Source organism: Bubalus kerabau, chromosome 21 (assembly GCF_029407905.1).
Source record: "Bubalus kerabau isolate K-KA32 ecotype Philippines breed swamp buffalo chromosome 21, PCC_UOA_SB_1v2, whole genome shotgun sequence".
NCBI classification, from domain to species: domain Eukaryota; kingdom Metazoa; phylum Chordata; class Mammalia; order Artiodactyla; family Bovidae; genus Bubalus; species Bubalus kerabau.
The window spans coordinates 33,108,596-33,131,704 of NC_073644.1; the positions used below are offsets into that span (position 1 = coordinate 33,108,596).

The 23,109-nt window shown below is 41.5% G+C and overlaps 1 protein-coding gene across 3 annotated transcripts; it reads left to right on the plus strand.

Moving 5' to 3' along the window:
* The first annotated feature begins 6,618 nt into the window (after positions 1 to 6,618).
* On the plus strand, positions 6,619 to 22,512 carry AQP4 (aquaporin 4). Of its 3 annotated transcripts, none has more exons than XM_055559344.1 (5): positions 6,619 to 6,647; positions 11,486 to 11,900; positions 12,776 to 12,940; positions 13,217 to 13,297; positions 17,555 to 22,512. In XM_055559344.1, the coding sequence occupies exons 1-5, from the start codon at positions 6,640 to 6,642 to the stop codon at positions 17,831 to 17,833; spliced, it is 948 nt and encodes a 315-aa protein (XP_055415319.1). In that variant the 5' UTR covers positions 6,619 to 6,639; the 3' UTR covers positions 17,834 to 22,512. The 3 variants fall into 3 exon arrangements, with proteins under 3 accessions (XP_055415319.1, XP_055415318.1, XP_055415320.1); XM_055559343.1 differs by lacking the exon at positions 6,619 to 6,647 and adding an exon at positions 7,945 to 8,025; XM_055559345.1 differs by lacking the exon at positions 6,619 to 6,647 and adding an exon at positions 7,945 to 8,025 and having other exon boundaries at positions 11,486 to 11,765.
* The last annotated feature ends 597 nt before the right edge of the window (positions 22,513 to 23,109 follow it).

Here is a 23,109-nt window from a genome sequence, read left to right on the forward strand (position 1 = left end):
CAACTCTAACAGACTAATACAGTCTCATATGACCAGAAAGAAGAGAGGATGTCAGGGATGGTAGAAACTGAGGCTCGGGGACTTCCCTGGTGGTCCAGTGGTTAAGACTCCACGCTTCCAACACAGGGGACACGGGTTCGATCCCTGGTGCGAGAACTAAGATCCTACCTTGCACAGAAAAAAAAAGTGAGGCCCAAACGAGTATCTATAGAAGTGTTAGCTGCCACCATGATTTCTTCTCACTCTTTGTGTGTGGCCTTGGTAGCAGGATCATTCCTGGTGACTCTTCCCTCTACAGAAGCCATCTCTCTCCCTGACTCATATCCAGGGCTGGGTCCTGGGACTTTATACCTTGGGGCAGTTACGCAAGAAGAAAAGAACACAGGACAGCAGACATCCCAGCGGCTGAGGTGCAGGTGTTGCCCCAGCTTCTGACCCTGCCTTGGGCTTCCCAGGTGGCGCTAGTAGTAAAGAATCTGCTTCCTGGTGCAGGAGACGTAAGAGACTCAGGTTCAATTCCTGGGTTGGGAAGATGCCCTGGAGAAGGAAGTGGTAACCCACTCCAGTATTCTTACCTGGAGAAACCATGGACTGAGGAGCCTAGCAGGCTATGGTCCATGGGGGTCAAAAGGAGACAGACACGACTGAAGCGACTTAGCATGCACGCACCCATCCCTTCAATGAAGTCCACTTTGCTTAGGAAAGCCCGAGTCATTTCCTGTTTCTGCTAAAGTCCCTGGTTGCAAACAATTTTCTTCTCTTTCCTGACGGGAGAATGAGAGTCAGATACCTCTGAACCAATAGGATTGCTGAGTGACACTGAGGAGCAAGTTTACTCTGTTGGTGGTGTTATTTAGACACTAAGTTGTGTTGAACTCTTTTGTGACTCCATGGACTACAGCCTCCCTGGCTCCCCTGTCCATGGGGTTCTCCAGGCAAGAATACTGGAGTGGGTTGCCATTTCCTTCTCCAGGGGATCTTCCCAACAAAGAATCAAACTCACGTCTCCTGTATCGGCAGGCAGATTCTTTACCACTGATACACCAGGGAAGCCCAAGTTTACTCTGGAAATGATAAATTTGTAAAATGACCAATACCAGCAGTATTATCTTTCCAGCAATACTCAGCCTTGGTGGAAACGGGAGAGTCATAAATGTCATTATCATCCCTGAAGAGTTACTAAGCTAATAAGCAGATAACATAAAGGCAGTTTCTTCTTTTTTTAATAAAATTCACTGAGATATTTTGGATTTATCCATAAGATAGAGGTTTTTTAAAATATTACTTCTGATTTAAACTCCAAAATGTGGTCTTGGAATAATTTATGCCCATATAAAGTTCATAAAATTTTATCATTGATGTTAATACTTTTCAATTATCTAGCTCTTTATTTCAAAGCACTGTACATACATTAAAACTTACTGTTTCTAGGTTTTTACCTGAGTTGTTGTTGTTGTCCTGTTCAACTAAGTCATGTCCAACTCTTTCATGACTCTATGGACCATAGCCCACCAGGCTCCTCTCCATGGGATTTCCCAGGTAAGAATACTGGAGCGGGTCATCATTTCCTTCTCCAGGGGATCTTCCCAACCCAGGGATCTAACCGTATCTCCTGCATTGGCAGGTGGATTCTTTACCGGAGAGCCACCAGGGAAGCCCTTACTTGAGTTAGAAAAGAGTTACCATTTCATTCTATTAATGGGGAAATTAGGTCAAGAAAAATTACTTTTTCAAGGTTTGACACAGATAAGTTTCTTGACTTTTAACTCAATGCCTTTTTATCGTAAACATCCATATGATCATTATTTATACTTATCAATTCTGTTGGCAAAACTCTCCTGCTAGTATCACCCTATTTGAGCTTCATTCACTTATTTATTTATTCCACAATGATTTTCAGTCTTTAAAGGGTGTCTTGGAGATATACTAAAGGCTGAGGATACAGCAATTAATTACCAAGTCTAATTAATTACTATGATTATTGAGAGTGTTCTCTGCCCTCATTTCAATTACAGACAAGTAAACAGATGATTCTGGTATGGTGGGGACAATTCTGTGATGGAATTTGGGAGATTCCTAAATGGAATTCCCAAGCAAGCACACATGAGGTGGTCTAAAACTAGAATGGGTCAGGAGGGCATCTGGACTTAAAACAACTTTACAAAAAGAGAGGACATAAAATGCTTTGTTCCATTTCACAGATGAAGAACCAGGGTTCAGAAACATCAAGTGGCGTACAGCCAATAAGAATTAAGTGACAGAGTTAAGACTGGCAGCTCTTACCCGTTACCCTTCCACTGCACAATGGTATCATCACCAAAATCATTACTGTCCATCCATCATAATCATCATCACTGTAAGAAATTAATACGATATATATAGTCCACAAGGCTTCCCAGGTAGCTCAGCTGGTAAAGAATCCACCTGCAATGCTGGAGACTCCAGTTCGATTCCTGGGTCAGGAAATTTCCCTGGAGAAGGGATAGGCTAGCCACTCCAGTATTCTTGGGCTTCCCTGGTGGCTCAGATGGCAAAGAATCTGCCTGTGATGCAGGAGACCTGTGTTCAGTCCCTGGGTTGGGGAGATCCCCTGGAGGAGGACATGGCAACCCACTCCAATATTCTTGCCTGGAGAATCCCCATGGACAAAGGAGCCTGGAGGGCTACAGTCCCTGGGGTTGCAAAAAGTCGGACACGACTGAACAACTAAGCACAGCATATAGCCCACAACTTCAGTTCGTATCCAAGAAGAGAGGGTAAACTCGGTTCAAAACACCGCTGAATCATACAGACACATTGCCTATTAAAAACTGTAGGGTTTCACATAGGTTCACAGGTTGCTATATTTCAAGTGATGAGAGCCAGTGTGTCTGCAAAGGGCAGGTTTCCTGGAGGGAATAAATATTGAGGAATTTTTAAAGAAGAAACAGAGAATCATGTGGCAGAGAGAAGGGAAAGGGATTAAAGATGGAAGGGTCACCTCAGGTGGCTCCCTAGAGGAGCTGACAAGGTGTGGCCACGGCACGGTCCCCCACAACAGGCATATGGGCCGAGGGGTAGCATTGGATATTCCTATCCAGTGGTGAAACCATCAATGAGACTTGACACCTCTAAGAGGCCCTGTGAATTTCTTCATACATAGACTTCTTCTGACTATATGAGAAAACGAAGTAGGAAGTACAGAGGTTAAAGAGTAGTATGAATGATCATTCAGGAAAGAAACAGAAAACTGTTTGAATCATAAGGTTCATCCGAGAAAATTCTTAAATAACTAAACTGTTGAGAGTCTATTGTATTTTTTATGGTCACAGATTATGACCTTTTCTTCTCCTTTCTTAGAAAATGTTCTGTTTCTAGTATTATTCTAAAAGCATTTCTTTTTTCTTGTTTTTTGGTCTCCTCCTGTGACAGCCCCTTGAATTTTAAGCATTTTGCCTCTTTTCTTGAAACTGGGATTATCTTTCTTAGTCTATTAAAAACATGAGGATTCTGAATCTCTCTGTATAAGTGATAACTGCCAAAATGCTGTTTTGGCTCTTAAAACCTTCAAATTTAATTTACATTTTGGAACAACTACTACTACAGACTACACTTTACAGATTATTAACCATTCCAAACATTCTGATCCAACCCATTAGATCCCAAAGTCCTTTGCTTCCGAGAAAACTGACTTCCCACTGTGGATGTCTGAGCAGCCTTTAAAACGCCCAAACCAAACTCTGAACTCTCATAGAAGCTGGGTAAAGGATAAGGGCTAAGAAAAGCATTGTCATCCAACCACCTTTCTGCTTTTTTGTACAAGCTTCGGATGAAACACAGTCCCTCAATAAAGTCCTTCTGTTTCTCTCTCCATCCCTCCCGTTCTCTCTGCCCATTTGCCTAGAGAGGGGAACCCTAAACCTTTTGGAACCCTGCCAGTGGCACCAAAAGAATCTCTTGACTCTTTTCCCAGGGAATTCCTGCCTTAAATGTCAGCAGAGTACAACTCACCAGCCAAAGCAGGGTCGGCCTGGACCTGAATCAAGGAAACAGCACCAGCTATCACCAACGGGAAAACTTGGACTGAAGGGGGAGGGGCAGCGATAGAGCGGAAGGGTCCACACCGGTGTAAAGACCCAGGTTTTGTCAGTTTCACCTCACCGAGAAAGGGAGGCAAGTCAAACTTTCTTTGATTCCTTTATGTTTTTTGATTGCTATCTTTATTTGTCTCTTTGGGTGGTGCGCCATATTTCCAGCAACCATTCTGCGTTACTGTAACAATAAGGTAACACCTCTTTGAAAAGCGAACACAGCTCCACGCAGTCCTGTGTTGTGGTGCCTGTGCCTGTGGCTGCCACTGCTGCTGCTGCTGTTTGGTTTGTTTTTAATGAACCTGCTGATACTGCTCTGCGGGGATTCCTATCGCTGAGATTCATGAAAAGGAAGATGAGATTTGTGAGTTGCTACTGAGTCTTGTCCCTGCCAGCCTGGAGACACTTCCTATCTGACCCTGAGGCCTTGCTGGCGTTTTTAGTATGTTTGTGTTAGTCTTCTATCTCTGAACACATGAAGGAATACTAAAAGTTTTGAGGGCCAGGGTGCGGAAAGGGGTCTACAAATCCCACAGATAAACATCAGCACCCAAGGATAACACCATGATGTAAGAGATTAAAAATTAGGAACAAAGTGCATCCATCCACTAGTTTTTGTCAAGTACTTGTAATTTACATTTACCCTGCCTTCATTTTTTTCATATGTTACTGACCCACAACTTCACAAAGCTATTTAACTAAAAACTCACACGTTTGCTTGACATACAAGACTGATTTTAAATCAATGTCTCAGGTTACCATCCTTTTCCTAAAGGTAAGAAAGTCAAGAAAACGTCATCAATAAATTGTTATTCCATCTTTAAATGAATTTAGACCTTTTTAAGGTTACCAGTGGGGGAAAAAAATTTAGATTTCAAATCTTTGATTCTAGTCCTAAGCCAGTTCAAAACAGGGCAACTTAGAGGCTATTACTTATATTCACCAGGGCTCCTACCTCATACTTTTTGCACGATCATAAGTCCAATACAGCTGATTTCTTTCATTATTGTATCCTGCATGCATTGCCATAAACAGTCCTACTGGAAGTTTCTATCCCTAGTTTAAAGAAAAGCCAGGGAAGTAGGTAGACTGAATGTAGCACAGGAAGGTCAATATTACCATCTCAAATATAGAAAGGATAATAAAGAATATCTGAAAAGAAAAACTACCTCCAGGAAGTGAAGGGTTAATCCCTGGTCAGTTCTGAACCTCTCTGCTGAGAGTACTAATAAGTGTGAGTTGATGCCAATTAGGGTGGCCCTTCCCTCAATGGGAACAGCCATCGCTTAGGAACTGGACTGTCAACACATTCTACCAGGTCAGTGATCAGCCAGCCAGAAGAAAGGGAAAGGGTCTGAGAAACTGTGGTAACCAAGTTCTGTTGGCACTTTGTAAAATGGTGCCGGGAACTGCCACCACCATGGAGTGAATGCTAATGAGCCGAGTGCAACTTACAAAGGGTGGACCTGAAAAATGTCCCCCCTAGTGACCAGCAGCCCTAGAGAATGCCACATTTGGTAGGTTTCTGTGGCTAGCACCACAGGCCTCATTCTCAAGGAAGAACTTAAACCTCGCAGCACTGTTCCTTGGACTCAAAGACCTCACAAGCACTTCTGACCCAATGTCCAAATCAAAGTTTTCAAATCAAAAAAAAAAAAAAAAGAACATTTTGCACCTTTAAAAAATCTCATTCAAAAATCTGAACAGTAAACAGCTGTAACAATCAACAGGAAATAATTTTTGTTGTTGTTGTTCTTTTTTTAATTGGAGGATAATTGCTTTACAATATTGTGTTATATGACCCAACAATCCCACTACTGGGCATATACCCTAAGAAAACCCTAACTGAAAGAGGCACCTGTACCCCAATCTTCATGGAAGCACTTTTTACAATAGCTATAGGACATGGAGAAGAAAATGGAACCCACTCCAATATTCTTGCCTGGAAAATCCCATGGACAGAGGAGCCTGGCAGGCTACAGTCCATGGGGTTGCAAAAAGTCAGACACGACTGAGCAACTTCACAACCAACTTCACAATAGGACATGGAAGCAACCTAGCTGTCCATCAACAGATGAATGGATACAGAAATTGTCGCACATATATACAATGGAATATTACTCAGCTATATAAAAAAAAAGAATGCATTCTAGTCAGTCCGAATAAGGTGGATGAACAGGAAATATTTTAAGTGTTCTTTGCAGATTGCCATAAATTCTCTGTTGCCCTCTTACCAGAGTTTGTTCTGACTTGCATGTTTTCAAAGGCTGAAACCCCTGATGAACAGCCATCAGTATGCAGCCACATTCTTAAAGGATATAAATTCAATCTTTGTTATCTGAGAATGCTGGAAACAGAAATAAAGAGCTCCTCTGAAATTCACACTCAAAATTGTAATCCCTCTTTCTCATAAGAGCTTTTCAACCATTCCCAGTTCTCAAGTATCCAAAAGAGACAAGAAAACAAGAAATTGTAACCATGATGTGAAAACATAACTGTTTTCTTCTTCTCTCTCCTGTATTTCTTGCCACAGTCCATTCTGGGGGAAAAAAGGAAGCTCCTATGTGAAATGAGAAGGTAGGTACAGAAGCAGGGCTGGGATAAAGAGGGTCCCATAGTGAGTTATTATCACAGGTCTAGTTGCCAGTATGATGATCATTATACTATTAAAAAGTAACTAATTAAAATAATATAATTATAAAATAAAAGACGGCCATAAATGCACCTGTGATGACAGAGGGCCCTGTATCAAGGATGATGATTATTCCAGTCCTAGGTACCTGTGGTCCATTTTAAGAAAGAAAAAATGAGATGGTAATGCAGGCACTAACTGTCAGACCTTCCAGAGCTCACGAAACTCTGTAGCCGGGCCTGCCTCACCGGCACACAACCTGTGCATTTAGAAGGGTCCCACACTTCCTTTCATATCCTACTGCTGCAAACTGGAAATTCTTAATAATTTTTCAACAAGGAGTCCTGCATTCACTTTTCACTGGACCCCACAAATGGTGCAGTCAAGTCAGTCCTGTCCTTGGGTTTCTAGATATTAAATTTACTTATACTTCCCACCTCACTGGAAAAGACTTTAATGCTGGGAAAGATCGAAGGCAAAAGGAGACACAGGCAGCAGTGCATGAGATGGTTAGATAGCATCACCGAATCAACAGACATGAATTTGAGCAAACTTGGGGAGATAATGGAAGACAGAGGAGCCGGGCATCCTGCAGTCCATGGGGTCGCAAAGAGTCAGACACGATTTAGCGACTGAACAACAACAAGCAGCTAGTTCCCAATAATTTTGTGCCACCCAACGTTTATCTGTTTCAAATTTGCTACTTCTTACCAACAATTGTTAACATAACAGTCAGGTGAGACTCTAAAGCAGTCTTATATCCTGTTACTCAAATCAGTACTGCACAGGCTCCAAGGGACCTGAAGTGATCTGCAGTACTTTAAAAACTGCTTCTGCGAGCAAAAACTTCGCATAGAACCCACTGGCTATGTCACCACTCAAAAACAAATGCACCGAAGCCTGAATCTCATTCCGTTCATCTCAACTGCTGGATAATGCAAATCCGTGCTCTTAATAGTCGCCCAAATTCAACTGCACACAGAACAACAACAAAATTTCTCAGCAGTTCCCTGTGGTGGGAGGATTTCAAATAAAGATTTGGGGAAAGCCTCACTTTCAAGGATTAGGTGAGCCAGCATTTTGTGTTCCTGAAATGTCCTGTGTCTATAACGATCAGCTAGAGAAAGTCATTTCAAGTTCAAATATAACTTGGCGATTGCCACATGGTGCCGAATCTTTCCACCCCTAAGACTTCAAAAACCCAATCAGACAAGTGGCCGTAATCTGACTCCTGGCGCACTGGGAGCCGTGGGGCTGGCAATGTGAGCGCTGCACTCTGGCCGGGGGAGGCATGAGTGACAGACCCGCAGCGAGGCGGTGGGGGTAAGTCTTTCTTTGCCTTAAGGGAACAATGCTGAGGCTCGGATGAAAGATGAAACTTGGGACTCTTTTATTACAGATACGTGTGCTGCTCAGGCAGAATCTAGAAGGAAACTCTAGGGCAGGTGGTTCTTCCAGGGCTGGGTATGGGCATACTCATAAGAGAGGCAGAGAGAGGGCAGAAGAAAAAGGGGGATGATTTACAGCAAAAATCCTCCATATATTGGAGACCTATGAAAGCCCAAGAAAATGCCTCTATGGAGTCTATGGAGGTAAATCTATCATCTAGTATTTTTCTTCAGAAAAATCACTCATCTAGGGGCTCAGCTGTCCAGAAGTGGATCAGGCTGGGGGTTCAGCTAGAAAGTAATGTTGTCAGGCTCTCTATAACCCAGTCACATCAACAAACCCCCTTTGTTCTGGAGCGAAAGGGAAAAAAAGCACAAATGGCGTTGATGCATTTCCAGGCAGTGTGAACAGGGAAGGAAACACTGACGATAGATAACTCAGAGGGGCTGTGAAAGAGCTGGGCTGAGCGCTTGTCAAGACAGAGGTAGGTATGTGCCGCCAGGGGACCCTGGGGTTCACAGCCCTCTGAGGTTGGTCATTCTGCCCTGGAAAGAGATCAGATTCTGCGGATTTTCAAAGAAAGCTAAAGGCATGCTCAAGGTGTCTGTTTGTTTACTTCGGGGGATGGAGGGGGGTTGTTTTTACTCCTCTGGCTGATAAAGTCTTGAAGCTGAAAGAGCAACTGAGCTTCTGAGATTGGGTCTCTGGAGAAGGTGCAGAGAATGAGCAGGGAAGGTGAGGGAGAGGGTGCAGGGAGGAGGCCGCCTGTCCCCAGGGCATGCCTCTCCCTGGGCTCCGTTTGGCTGCTGAATGGGACCTGCCGAGTCCTGCCCACCTGGCTGCCTTAGCTTCCTGCCTCTCCCTTTTTTCCCACTAAATCTGGCTATAACAGAGGACCAGCCCCTGACATAGCACCTAGCCCTCTGCCATCCTGGCTACAGCCGTGGGCTGCTGGTAAGTTCTAAAGCCACTTTTGAAACTTCTTTTTTCAATTTGTGAATTTCTCCCCCTTTGGGATATTGTCATTTCTCCCCCAAGGCACCCTCGCTGGCTGCCTGGCTCCAAGCACTGTTTTGGTCTCTTTACTTTCTCTTCCTCTAGGGAGTGTGATGTCAATGTCCTCCCAGCTGGGGTTTCTCCTAATTGCATGATTTGCTTAGAGTTGTTCACTGGGACGGGGGATGCTCCAGACTGACGGGGTTGGCTGGTCCCCTTCAGGAGCCACCTAGGCTTGGGCAGAAAATGGGTTTTGCTTTCCAGCCCTGTAGCAAAGCCCCATGTCAAACCAGGGGCTGAGTCAAGATCCTAAAGGTCAAGGCAGGGTTCCCCTGGCCCTTATGGGCACAGTTCTCACCCACTGGCTCAACCAGACTGGGATCCTGGGGACTCGATGGGGGAGGGAAGGGCCCATGCTCAGAAGAACTGTGATAACTCTAATCTGTTAAAATACCTGGCTTTCTTGCCTGCCTTCGGGTGTGTTAAGTCACTTCGGTCGTTTCCAACTCTTTGCAACACCATGGACCGTAGCCCATCAGACTCCTCTGTCCATGGGATTCTCCAGGCAAGAATACTGGAGTGGGTTGCTATGCCCTTCTCCAGGGGATCTTCCCAATCCAAGGATGGAACCCAAGTCTCCTGTATTAGCAGGTGGGTTCTTTACCACTAGCACCACCTGGGAAGCCCACCTTCTCGCATTACCCTTTTCATAGTCCCCTGGGATGAGTCTCATTAAATGCTTTCCACATTCCATCAGTCTCTCCTACCCCATCACAGACCAAGGATAAGGGCAAATGTCTTGAAAAACGGGGTCACTGGGATGATTGTCCCCCAAGAGGAATCCTAGTCATTTCTTGCCATTAATATCCTCAAAGCGCATCCCTTCTCAGCTGTGAAGATCCCAAGGTATTAGCAGGGAAACAGTGGAGGAAGAGAGGGTCTTCCTTCCCAAAGGCTGCCTTGCTGCTCCGCGCAACCTTCACCTCCCTCCCCACCAATCCTCCCCACCCACTCAAGGCACAGCAAGCTCCCGCAGAAGAGGTACCGGCAGATTTAGAGAAGGCCATCAAGAAGACACTAGAGAAAAACCGCTTTCCAGAGCCTCCTGCTTTGAGGCCCATGGTCTTCCTGACCACCCTCCCCTCACCCAGCGGCCTTCTGCCCCTCTCCCCAAGTCGCTATCCCTCGCAGTTGGTGGCTAGGGTGCCGGGGGCGCTGCCCGCACACGCTGGCCTCCAGGATCCTTCTGGGAGGTTTTTATTAGAGGTGAACATCAAGGGATGGGAAGTCAAGCCCAAGAAGGGACAGTCCCCCAACCCTGCAGAAGTACTGCAGAGGCCAGAATGCACTTCTAACCTATCCCCCGAGTCGAACCTATCCCCCGAGTCGGACGAGATGCCTGGGACCCAGGGGTAGGCGGGCTTCCCGGAGCCGCCCCGTCCGGGTGCTCCTGGTCCCGGCCGGCCTGCGCTGGACCTCCGGACCAGGCAGGCTCTAGGACTTCTCCCCACGCTGGCCGGGAGAGCACGGCAGCGTCCTCGTCCCAGTTCTGGGTCCCAGCTCTGCTGTGCGAGTCCCCATTGCCCGTATCAGTCAAAGGACATTCTCAAAAGATAGCCTTCCTGGCTTCCTCGCAGAACACCCCTTCATCAGAGTCTCCACTGGAGGAGAGAAGGGACAGTCAGCTCTCAAAATCCATTTCCAGAATGCCATTTGAACCAGAAAGTGCAAAACTGGAAAAGACCTCTCTTTCTTATGGCCGTAGGTTCCAAATAGAAATGACATGTAAAAAGTACATTGAAAACGTAAAAAGTTGCTCAGAGGGAATTAACTACAAGGTAAATATACTTAATTCTTTACGGAACTTGATCCAGATATTTTCCTTTCTAGGGACAATTCAGATAATTTTTCAGTGAAACTGGATGATCTTTGGATATTAAATCGAAGGGGATCAGAATGACAATCTCTTGATTATTAATTAAGGAGATAATTAAGTAGTTAAGGAGATTTTCCAGAAGCATCCTTTCTTTGTATGCAGATGATCTTCAGGGAAGCTTTATATGCAAATAAACTTTGGTGGGAGGTGCCCCACAATGGGGCAAGACTGAGGGCCTGCTACTGCTGTTTGGTGGCTCAGTTGTGTCCGACTCTTTGAGACCCCATGGACTGTAGCCCGCCAGGCTCCTCTGTCCATGGAATTTCCCAGACAAGAGCACTGGAGTGGGTTGTCATTTCCCTCTCCACAGGATCGTCATGACCCAGGGATCGAACCCACGTCTCCTGCATTGGCAGACAGATTCTTTACCACTGAGCCACCTGGGAGCCCGAGGGCCTGGCCATCATCTCAGGAGACTCTGATTCGGTAGCTTCTGATGCCAATTTTGCTTTTTCTTTTCAGTAAGTGTGGACCTTTGTGTACAAGAGAGAGTATCATGGTGGCCTTCAAAGGGGTCTGGACACAAACTTTCTGGAAGGCAGTCACCGCGGAATTTCTGGCCATGCTTATTTTTGTCCTGCTCAGCCTGGGATCCACCATCAACTGGGGTGGAGCAGAAAAGCCATTACCTGTCGACATGGTTCTCATCTCCCTCTGCTTTGGACTCAGCATCGCGACCATGGTCCAGTGCTTTGGTCACATCAGTGGTGGCCACATCAACCCCGCTGTGACGGTGGCCATGGTATGCACCAGGAGGATCAGCATCGCCAAGTCTGTCTTCTACATTGCAGCTCAGTGCCTGGGTGCCATCATTGGAGCCGGAATTCTCTACCTGGTCACGCCTCCCAGTGTGGTGGGGGGCCTCGGAGTCACCACGGTACCATCTTTAGCTGTTGTTTTCAGTCTCGGACTCCAGGCAGCTTATATGGAGTGCTAAATGACACCCTGGTGACCTTAGAGTCTTTCCTAAAATTGCTCATTTATTCCCAGGGGTTGTCTGATAACTCTTGACAGGGGTGCAAACTGATTCCAGCCACACTGAATATATCATATAAAGTCATTATTTGCTGTTGAATGACTTGAATAGCACTAAGTCTGGGCAGCACAAAAATTGTGTTGGGTTCTTTTTTCCTCTTTCTCTCCATCCCAGTGACTGCATTGACTATATATATATAACATAAGACATTTCTATTACAATTATTTGTTGGTCACTAACAGAAGGAACAGTTTTATTTGTTGCCATGAACATGAGGTTTAAAACATCAAGGGTCACACTCAAAAAAATGAATTGGCATTTGATCCTGGTTTTGTTCTTAGCTGATTAAGTATATCATTTGTTAGCTCAGCACAGGCGTTGATTAAAAAACCACACACAGTTAAATTTTAATTGAAGTATATATTAATTAATTTAAACCTAATTAATAAATTTAATCTTTGCCTTATAAAATTACAAGACTCTCAAGAAACTCTTTTATAACTTAAGTGCAGCAGTAGCATATTTTGCTTTCTTTGTAGAAAAGAACATTCAGCACAAACTCCCACTTGGTCATTGTAAGAGTAATTAATTATCTGTGCTGGCCCAAAATAAGTATTTATTTTTGAGGGGGGAGATGCATCTCTCAATCAGGGGTGGAACAGAAGACTCAAACTGACCATCAGTTTTTATAGGAATAAAATGTGCCTTTCACAATGATATGTTATCACAGAAAAGGTTCTCTTGTCAATTCAGATGGAGTATTTTTCTGTCTCCAGGTTCACGGAAATCTTAGTGCTGGACACGGTCTCCTGGTGGAGTTGATAATCACATTTCAGTTGGTGTTTACTATTTTTGCCAGCTGTGATTCCAAACGGACTGATGTCACCGGTTCCATAGCTTTAGCCATTGGGATCTCTGTTGCAATTGGACATTTATTTGCAGTAAGTTTCCAAGTTCCTTTAAATAACGGATCCACGTTGTTTAGCCTCACCCTTCAGCTGGCCTGAAGATGTTGTGTTTCACAGCTGTAGTTCTTTAGTATCCAGCCTCTTCTGTCCATTTTAGGTTATTGTTTTGCTAACTTTGTGATGAGAATGTTGCTAAGGCTGCTAACCTTCCTCTAACTGACTTGGCCAAGAGTGACATAATGCCATGAAGGCTACCTGTTAGTAGCCCTGTTTCAGCAATGTCTGAAGTTGTGTTCTTTTCCCCTGTAGATCAATTACACTGGTGCCAGCATGAACCCCGCCCGATCCTTTGGACCTGCAGTTATCATGGGAAATTGGGAGAACCACTGGGTAACCATCATGTTCCTTGTTCCTATTTTCCTAAAGTTGAGGACAATTAGCCATAGAGCTTTTTTTCCCCATTATTTTGCTCACTAGTTTCTCTTTCACCCAACTGTAACCCCACCACCACCACTTTATTACGTCTTTCATAAAGACTAGGGACAGACTGGGACACATTTTATCTGCTGTAAAACATTTCATATCTCTTTTGAGCCTTTATTAGTCTTTTTTTTTAACCACTGCTCTGCACACTGTATTCTGATAGACTTTGGCAGAATTTATTATCTATGGAGGTTGCCTGGCTGTAACAAATTAAAATCAGGGTAGTGAAGTGAATATGATGTTTAAATAATTGAAAGTAAACCCTTCCCAGCAATGACACATAATATGCTTGCAAAACAATAAAAAGAAGAAAAAGAGAAATGCTTAAAAGCACATAGCAAAAATATTTACCCTTTTTGTTCACAAAAGCATGAACCCAATTAATAGTATAGGAGTTGGAAGCATTTGAACTGCAGATGGTGAGGAATAGATGGTGCCAGTGCTTATGCTATTATCACCATAACCATAGCTGGAAAAATAAGTGACTTTCAGGAAAGACACAATTCTCACACCTCATGCCTACCCTACCTAATGTGGGGGCAGTGCTTCTAGAGAGCAGCGGTATCCATTAATACCGCAGTCGATTTCTTTTCAATTGTTTCTTACCAAAAAGAAATTTAAATCCCTTAAATGAATAATGTGACAGTTCTGAAGACCTTTTACATACTGACTTACAACAACCAATAAAAATAGGTGTATATAAGCCAGCTTCCAACGGGGCTAACTTTTATCTTCATGTATATGTTGTGAATGCTCTTTTACACCTTTTATTTTTAATTCATGAATGTAAGACAGTGTCTGTTTTTTGTTTTATTGCTGTATAGTTGATATACAATTCTGTGTTAGTTTCAGGTGTACAGCAAAGTGATTTAGTTATACACACAAATGTATGAATGTATATATATATTCTTTTTAGATTCTTTTCTGTGATAGATGTCACTTATGTTTTAATGTCATGCATACAGGGGTTATTAACCCAGTCACATGCATTCATCCGTGATCTATGTTGCAAATGAGAAGAAACTGCCCCACTGCTATGTGCATTCACTTCTAAGAAAAGTGTACCAAGTCTCTATGAGTAATCTATCCCATTAAATAAAAGCATGAACATCAGTGATCAAAAGCAAGGATTTGGACCCGGCCATGAAAAAGCTTAGTCAGCAATACTACCCATGCAATTGGTCATTTTGCCACTGAAATTCCCATGTATGTCTCTAAGGACTTGCCACATTAACAGGAATGGAAACGCAGTATATAGATCTCAGGGCTTCCCAGGTGGCACTAGTGGTAACCCACCTGCCTATTTGGGAGATGCAAGAGACACCGGTTCGATCCCTGGGTCGAGACAATCCCCTGGAGGAGGAAATGGCAACCCACTCCAGTATTCTTGCCTAGAGAATCCCATGGACAGAGGAGCCTGGTGTCACAGGGTCACAAAGAGTTGGACACAACTGAGCAACGGAACACAGTATATAGATCTTATGATAAAAGTACGACTTTTAGTTCAACTTATACAAACAATTTTTCTATTTGAAATTTAGAAAAATGAAAAATTTTAATCCATGAGGACTTTAACATATAGATGAAAACATGTGTTTTTATTAATTACTTGAGTTGTGGTACACTAGTTAAAATTTGAGTGGCAAAAAAAAATCCTTAGCTTGTTGACTGAATCTAAGGTTCCCCTTGTTGCTATAACACTTAATCCTACTGAAAACTAATGTCCATTTTGTAACAATGGTTGCGTAAAATTAACACTTAATTTAAAGTATATCTGTAAATAGGTAGACTGATAGATGAAAATAGCAAGATATGAATGATGAATTTTGCGTGTGGTATAATAATATTTTTTAGTCTTTTCTGGATTTTCTGGATTTTTAGCAGTAAAAATTCTTTACTTTTATGAATTTTAAAAGTTAAGGGGCATTATAACTTTGGAAATAGCAACTTGAAACTGAGATTTGTTTTGAGAGCATGCAGCCAGATGTCTTCTGAATAAGTGTTTTGAGGGAACTGTAATTATTTAGCAGTCCTTTGTCTCTCTTGCGGAATTTGTAGCTTATGGAACAGAGCATACCAAATGAGATCTTACCAAAGGAATGTAGCACAAAGACATTTAGAGGAGGGCTCTCATTTCCCCTTTGAAAGGGCATCAAGAAGGTCAACTCTGACATGGTTTCTTTCATGTTCAAGATAAGGAACTTGGTTCTTGCAGCCACTTTGTCAACAATTTCCCTGTAAAGTGTATGTGTTCTGCTTCAGCTTAAGTTTAGATTTTCTTTAGACTGTGCAATAAGGGTGCTAAATGAATTTAATTTCCAGAGAGTGTTTTAACCCAGAAGCATTCATCTGATTTTTTTTTTTTCTAAATGAGAGAAGTGTAGCATGTGTGTGTGTATCTGTGCTAAGCTCTTCAGCTGTGTCCAACTCTTCACGACCCCATTGACTGTAGCCCACCAGGCTTCTCTGTCCATGGGCTTCTCCAGGCAAGGATACTGGAGTGGGTTTCCATTCCCTTCTCCAGGGGATCGTCCTGACCCAGAGAACAAACTCCTGTCTCTTATGTCTCCTGCATTGGCAGGCAGGTTCTTTACCATTAGCGAGTATAATAGAAAACAGCATAATGGTTCGAAAGAGCTTTGAAATCAGACAGACCTGAAATCCCAGCTCAACCACTTGCTAAGCATAAATTTTTAAGCAAGCTTCTCACCCTCTCTGCATATCCATTTTCATACTCATAAAATGGGATAATAATATCTATCTATCTCAAAGATCAGTTAGAATAAAATGAGTTAATACAAGTTAAGCACTGAATACAGCCAGCCCAGAGAAAGTATTCAATAAACAGTGTTTGGCATGCTTCAGTCCATGGGGTCACAAAGAGTCGGACACAACTTAGTGACTGAACAACAACTGTTGCTCAAGTCCATCTGTTGAATGAAAGTCTAATACTCTATAATCTGAAAGTGAAAGTCTTAGTTTCTCAGTCTTGTCTGATTCTTTGCAACCCCATGGACTGTAACCTACCTACCAAGCTCCTCCTCTTGCCTGGAATTCTCCAGGCAAGAATACTGAAGTGGGTAGCCATTCCCTTCTCCAGGGAGTCTTCCTGAGCCAGGTCTCTCGCATTGCAGGCAGATTTTTACTGTCTGAGATCCTATAGTCTACATGTACTCTAAAGCAAATGTTAGAGTTTATCCAATCTCAAAACTTAGTTTATTAGACACATAACTAATATGATAGAAACTTCTAGTTATTGAATTAAAATCCTATGGGATGGCAAATCCTCTACTCACCATCATCCATAAACTCAGCACAGATTTTTCCACCAAGTCATCAGTATAAGAACCATGAGGATAAACGCACTCTGCAAGATTAATGGACAAACCTTGAGGTTTTCTCTTAAAACAAATCACCAAATTTCAGAGAAAAAAATATGTAACATAAGGAAAGTGACTTATAGCCAGCCTAGACCCATACATCTTTAAATTGTCTAGGAAACATGGAAAGGAGCAAGTTACTATGAAACTGGAACTCTTAAGCACTTTACAAGTATTATTTCAATTTAATCCTGACAATGGTGAGGTGTGTATTATTATTATTCCTGTTTTGCATCTGATGGAATTAAGTGTTCATGAGGTTATGTAATGGATGCAAGCAGTCACAAAATTGCTAAGTGGTAGACCTCAGATTCCATTTATCATGCTGTACTGAATAATTAAAGCCCCAAGTGGTACAATCTGTACTATGATTGTGATTATGCAGAAAACCAATATAAGATGGCAATATTAAGAAAACAAGTATTGATACTCTCCAGAAAATTTTTTCTCTATTTTAGTTAAATAAGTTTTAGTGTCTTTTTAATTTATAGTACCACCAAAGAGGACCTATCTTTCAGGATTATCTGAAAATGGAAAGAACATAATGAAAGCAGGAAAAGAGAAGAGGAAACAGTCTTCTTATTTTCTGTTCAAAATGTTATTTAGTAATATATGGATCTCAGACGTAGATTTAATGTGTTTTCTTATTTTGTTTCCAAGGGTCTCTTTTTATGCATGCCATATTTGCTCTCAATTTAAATCAGCTAAGTTCTATATTCATGCATTGTTCAGAGAAATAGTTTTACTCTACTTATGCTCTATAACTCTTCCATCTTTCTCCCAGATATATTGGGTTGGACCAATCATAGGAGCTGTCCTTGCTGGTGGCCTTTATGAGTATGTCTTCTGTCCAGATGTTGAACTCAAACGTCGATTTAAAGAAGCCTTCAGCAAAGCTGCCCAGCAAACAAAAGGGAGCTACATGGAGGTGGAGGACAACAGGAGTCAGGTAGAGACCGACGACTTGATTCTAAAACCCGGAGTGGTGCACGTGATCGACATTGACCGGGGTGAGGAGAAGAAAGGGAAAGACCCATCTGGAGAGGTGTTGTCTTCAGTATGACTAGCAGACAGCACTGAAAGCAGACAAGAGCCCTTAGAACTGTCCTCAGATTTCCTTCCACCCATTAAGGAAACAGATTTGTTATAAATTAGACATGTGCAGGTTTGTTGTTTCATGTCATATTACTCAGTCTAGACAGTAAATATTTCATTATTTACCAAGGAGGACTGGAAGAAACCTATCATGAATTTCAAATCTAAAAAAAAAAAAAAAATCTTTTTGAAGTATCCCCAAAGCAAATGTGTATCTAATTTATCTATTTGACATTAATTGATAATCAATTTAAAATGCTATCAAGATTTTGTTAAGCCTTGCCCTGACATATCTATCACACAGACATAACCTATCAGCTTATTTCCTCTTCCTTGTAACTGGTATCATCAATCCTCATCTGAGTATTTATTCTTTTAAATCCAGTTTGTCAATGGCAAAATACAGAGTATGTCACAGAGTCTTGCACATTCAAGAGAGAAAATATAACAAACTCTTTTACACGCAATCCCTTATGTTTAAACTACCTCGGCAAATGAATATTAATGAGTCATTGCTAATGAGTTGTTTTCATTTATATTTCAAATACCCAACTTTCAACCCAAACTCAGTTCATAATATTTCTTCCTCCTCCTCACTGTCTCTAGGGTAAATATGGATCTAAAGCCCAGAAATTTGAATAATGTTCATAAAATTCTTTATGTTTATTCACCTAATAAAACATCTACATCATAAGGTACCTATTGAGACTCAGGACAAACAGACCTGAAAGATTATATGGGGGTGGGTGGAAACTTACCATCATACAAAAATCCTGTGGAAAAAGGCAATCTGTAGTATGGTTTCAGATGATCTGTTTTCAGTGCACGTCCTCAAATACACCACATGAGGTTAACAATCTAAACTTGTAACCACTTAACCATTTGCTTATTTTTTTTTAATTTATTGGCAAACTGGGGGTTTTTTTGTTTGTTTGTAATTTTGGTTAACTGTACTTAAACATTAGCTGAGACATATTTTTGATAACAAGAACTAGTTGAGTTCTGAGTTTTTGTTAATTATTAAGCTCTGCTCGTTCTAGAAGGTGTACACACTGGTCCTGCCAGCCCCAATCGCTGCTACCCTCCCACTTCTCATGACATTTATTGATAATCTTCACTGTGCCTTTGTTGATCATCTTCATTGTACATAATGATATTTTAATGAACTAAAATGCACGAGGGACAAGAACAAGACTGCAAAATAAAAGGGTGAGAACATCAAAATCCTCTGTATTCCAAGCTGACTAGGTGACAGTCTTTCATTTGTAGAGATACTGTATGTAACCCAATGTGGTTTTTAAGTATTTTCATTATTGACTCATTTGTTTGTCAAAATAACTTGGGTTGTTTTTTTTTTTTTTTTTCTGTACTGCTTTGCCTTATGTCAGTAAAATTGTCTCTAGAAATGCCAGTTGCTGTCATCTAAACCCCAGTCTGTTCTAGCCTTTGTTTTAGACAAAGAGCTGCAAAAGTCGATTTCACTGAACAAAAGCTAATAGTAAAGCAAAAACCTATCACTGCAAAGAGTGGCTTGTAAATAGCTGATAATCAAGGGCTTTCTTCTCCCACACACAGTTCCAACTGCGTGTCACTTTTCAGTGTTAATGGCAGTTGTGTGTCTGTTGCTGTGAGATAATGGACCACTATTAAATCTGATTCTCTTCGGTGCTAGGAAGGAAATGCATAAGGTTCCAAGAGAGACACCACGCCAGGGGAGTCCCCAGAAGTCCCACTGTCATCTTTTTGGCAGGTGCCTAAATCCCAGGTCCCTTTGGTGGCCATCCACACCCTCCCTCACTGAGGCACACTGCTTCCTGCTTGGGACAGCATCTATAGGAACTAGGGTGTATTTCTAAGGATGGTTTATGCCCATCGTTTCATGTTTGCTCAATATATCATTAAAGGCTTAAAACTGGGAGTGGTTTAGCTCAAAAGATAATGCTGTCAACCATAGGCAAACATGCCAGTTCAAAAATAAGTTAGGTTAGCAAGGGAAAGGGTCTTCCCTGGTGGCTCAGATGATAAAGAATCTGCTTGCAATGGAGGAGACACAGGTTTGATCCCTGGGTCAGGAAGATCCCTTGGAGAAGAGAATGGCAGCCCACTCCAGTATTCTGGCCTGGAGAATTCCATGGACAGAGGAGCCTGGCTGGCTACAGTCCATGGGGTCACAAAGAGTTGGACACTACTGAGCAACTAACACACACATCAAGGGAAAAAAGGAAACATTTTGAATACACTTAAAGTTTACTGGTGTAGGATCATTTTTATTCAGCCATATGGTTTACTTCTTATACAGTCAATTTTACACTTACTTCCAGTTAGAGCATTTGATAAGCTATCACTGAAAAAAAAAAAACCCTCATAAATTATATTTTGGTCATTTGTTTTCCAGCAACAAGCAGAGTACCTAGCACATAGTAGGTATTCAAAACAAGTGTGTTAGTTGAGAAAATATATATATACATTTCATTTGTGATTTAAGGATATAAATAATTTTCTTTTCATCTTTATTTTGTTCAATATTTTATAGAAGCATGAGTTCAAGGAGTACTAAGGGAAGGCCATATAAATGTAAAAACCATCGAATATATTTTTGCCTTCTACTATTTTAGGGGCATGCAGCGAATGAGAGCTTCTGCACTTTCCTTTCCCCGCATATGAGACAACATATTTTGTATTTCACTCAAGGCTCTACCAGTAAAAAGTAATGAAATTGTACCTTTCTAATGACATCTATGCAGCAGGGGTCTTTTGCCTTGTGGATGACACCAAATTATCCAAGTGTATTAAGAGACTGGGGCTTTTTCCTTTAATCCCTTCTTATTAATGAAGTGCATCGTGCTGCTCCCAGGAGAGCGCTGCTGACAGATATACAGAAAAGAGATCAGAGAGAAAAAACTGGAAGGACATAAATGAATTATACCCAGCCAGGAAACGATGCCAGCCGCCTCTTCCCTAAGGAAAAGTACAACAAGCGCCCCCCGCCCCAATTGTAAGGTGGTCCCTACATTGCAAATGTATATAGTTTGTCAAAGGAGTACAAAGGGTAAGAGTTATTTTTTAAGTTTCCAGGGCTTTCTTTAAAATTGGGGGTCCAGAGTTTGAAAGTATGTTTTCATTGTAGAAGATGCCATTTTCTTCAAAGAGTTCTCAACTTTTATACTGGAAGGAAGTATTTTCTGGTATCTAAATAGTTGCTTAAATGTAACATTCTTACACTTCATTTCTGCCATTTGATGTTTTTCATATATTCTTATATTTTCCATCTTTTGATCCTTTTACTGATGCAGTTGGTAGGTGCTGGCTCAGTCTTGAAGATTTTACAAGATTAGAAATATTTTGCTAACATGTTTCCCTGGTGGCTCAGATGGTAAAGAATCCGCCTGCATTGCGGAAAGGCCTGGGTTCGATCCCTGGGCTGGGAAGATCCCCTGGAGGAGGGCATGGCAATCCACTCCAGTATTCTTGCTTGGAGAATCCCATGGACAGAGGAGCCTGGTGGGCTACAGTCCCTGGGGTTGCAAAGAGTCGGACACGACTGAGCGACTAAGCACAGCACCCAGCACATGACGGAATTAAGCTATCTAATTATTAGAGGTCTGATTCTAGATAGCACAGAATATTCTTCTTAGACCATGAAACCAGGCAACTCACTTACTGATTTAAACTCCATAATGAACCAAAATATTCCAAAATAGAATAGCACATTCAAATACTAGAATTGATCCCAGTGAAGCTCTCTGTTGCAGCCTGTTGACACTGTTTCCACATGCTGTGAACATGTGACAGATAAATTGCCTTTGTGACAGCTGAGAATGACAATGCGAGCCCAACAGACCAACTTATCAGACAAGAGAAAGCTGATATAAATTCTCATCATAAACACTATAGAATATGCAAACTCAGGCTATTTGATACCTGAAAGTCATTCTGTCTTTCCCAATACGTTGATGGCATCAAAATTATTAGAAAAGTGTGTTTACTCTCTGGAAAATGTAATGTAACAAAACTCACTCTCTTTACCCCAAATTGTGTACATTTGCATTGCTTTCATAGTACTTTACAGATCACTCCAAAACAGCTGTAACTTTTGAAACCCTCTTCCCTAAAATACATGCAAGATATTTAATCCAGGGCTTTAAAACTGTGGCTACTCACTTTGGCAAATGACAATAACCTATGAAAATACAGATCAAATAAATGTTATGCAACATGTACGATAAACATTAAACTTAAAAGCAGTTATAGCATTACCTATGCATGTTAAAATTCAAGAGCTAAAAAATACACTGAATTTATATAACCCATCAGAATGTCTTTCTAGATTCTCTTCAGGATTAATTAAATAAACATGCAATTTATAAAACTATATAAACAATTGTTTATCACTTTTATGACTCAAATCACAATAAAATTGTAATTCATGATAAACTGGTGAGAATAAACTGAACATATGGTTATATTCACAATTATTCATTAACTGAAATGTTATTCCAGTGTTAGAGCTAATGTTAAGGAGATTGAAACTGTAATGTCTAATATTTGGAATAATCTATTAAAGTGTTATTAGCACTGTGGTTGATTTCTGTGAATTATGTTGATCTCATATTACTAAGCTTGTGCAAATAAAGTGTTTAATATTTTAAAAGGTAAGCATTGTGTTTGATGATTTTGAAAATTCATCCACAGCTTTTGCTCATTTCATCTTGAAGCATCATTTAGAAGGACCGGGAGGTTTAGATATTTGAGTACAATCAACACCAAATGAAATGGTTGTGGAATCCATATAATAAAATATATTTTTGAGAGCCTACAGAGTACACAGTATGTTAGGTCCTCATATAGACAGTGAAAATGTTTTTATGGGCTTAATTCTAAATGTTCACATCTGTGCAAAACAGACCATTGAATATCAGCTATCATTATAGAGAGTCAAAGAGTGAAGACTTAAACAACTGTGACTCAAATGAGGCTGGTATTGCAAAATAGACGATCCATCCTTAGGGCATTTGGCAAATTCTGCCTACCCAGATGGATAACGTAGCCTCAGTGAGTATCAGTTTACTCCCTTGGGTTCTTGGTTGGAACGTCTCAATTTTGAGAGGTTACAGACCTTCAGGGAAGGATTGAGGACAATCATTTATGTAACATGCAACCCATCGGAAGAGTGGTGAATGCTGCCTTTAAGAGCCAGGTGGGTGTGAACCTCTTATTGCATTTGTCACATTGTAGTGAAATCAT

Coding starts and splice junctions, on each gene's coding strand:
- AQP4 (XM_055559343.1), top strand. CDS start 7,994: ATGAGTGACAGACCCGCAGCGAGGCGGTGGGG. Junction 8,026..11,485: donor CCCGCAGCGAGGCGGTGGGG/GTAAGTCTTTCT, acceptor TTTTCTTTTCAG/TAAGTGTGGACCTTTGTGTA. Junction 11,901..12,775: donor GGGGCCTCGGAGTCACCACG/GTACCATCTTTA, acceptor TTCTGTCTCCAG/GTTCACGGAAATCTTAGTGC.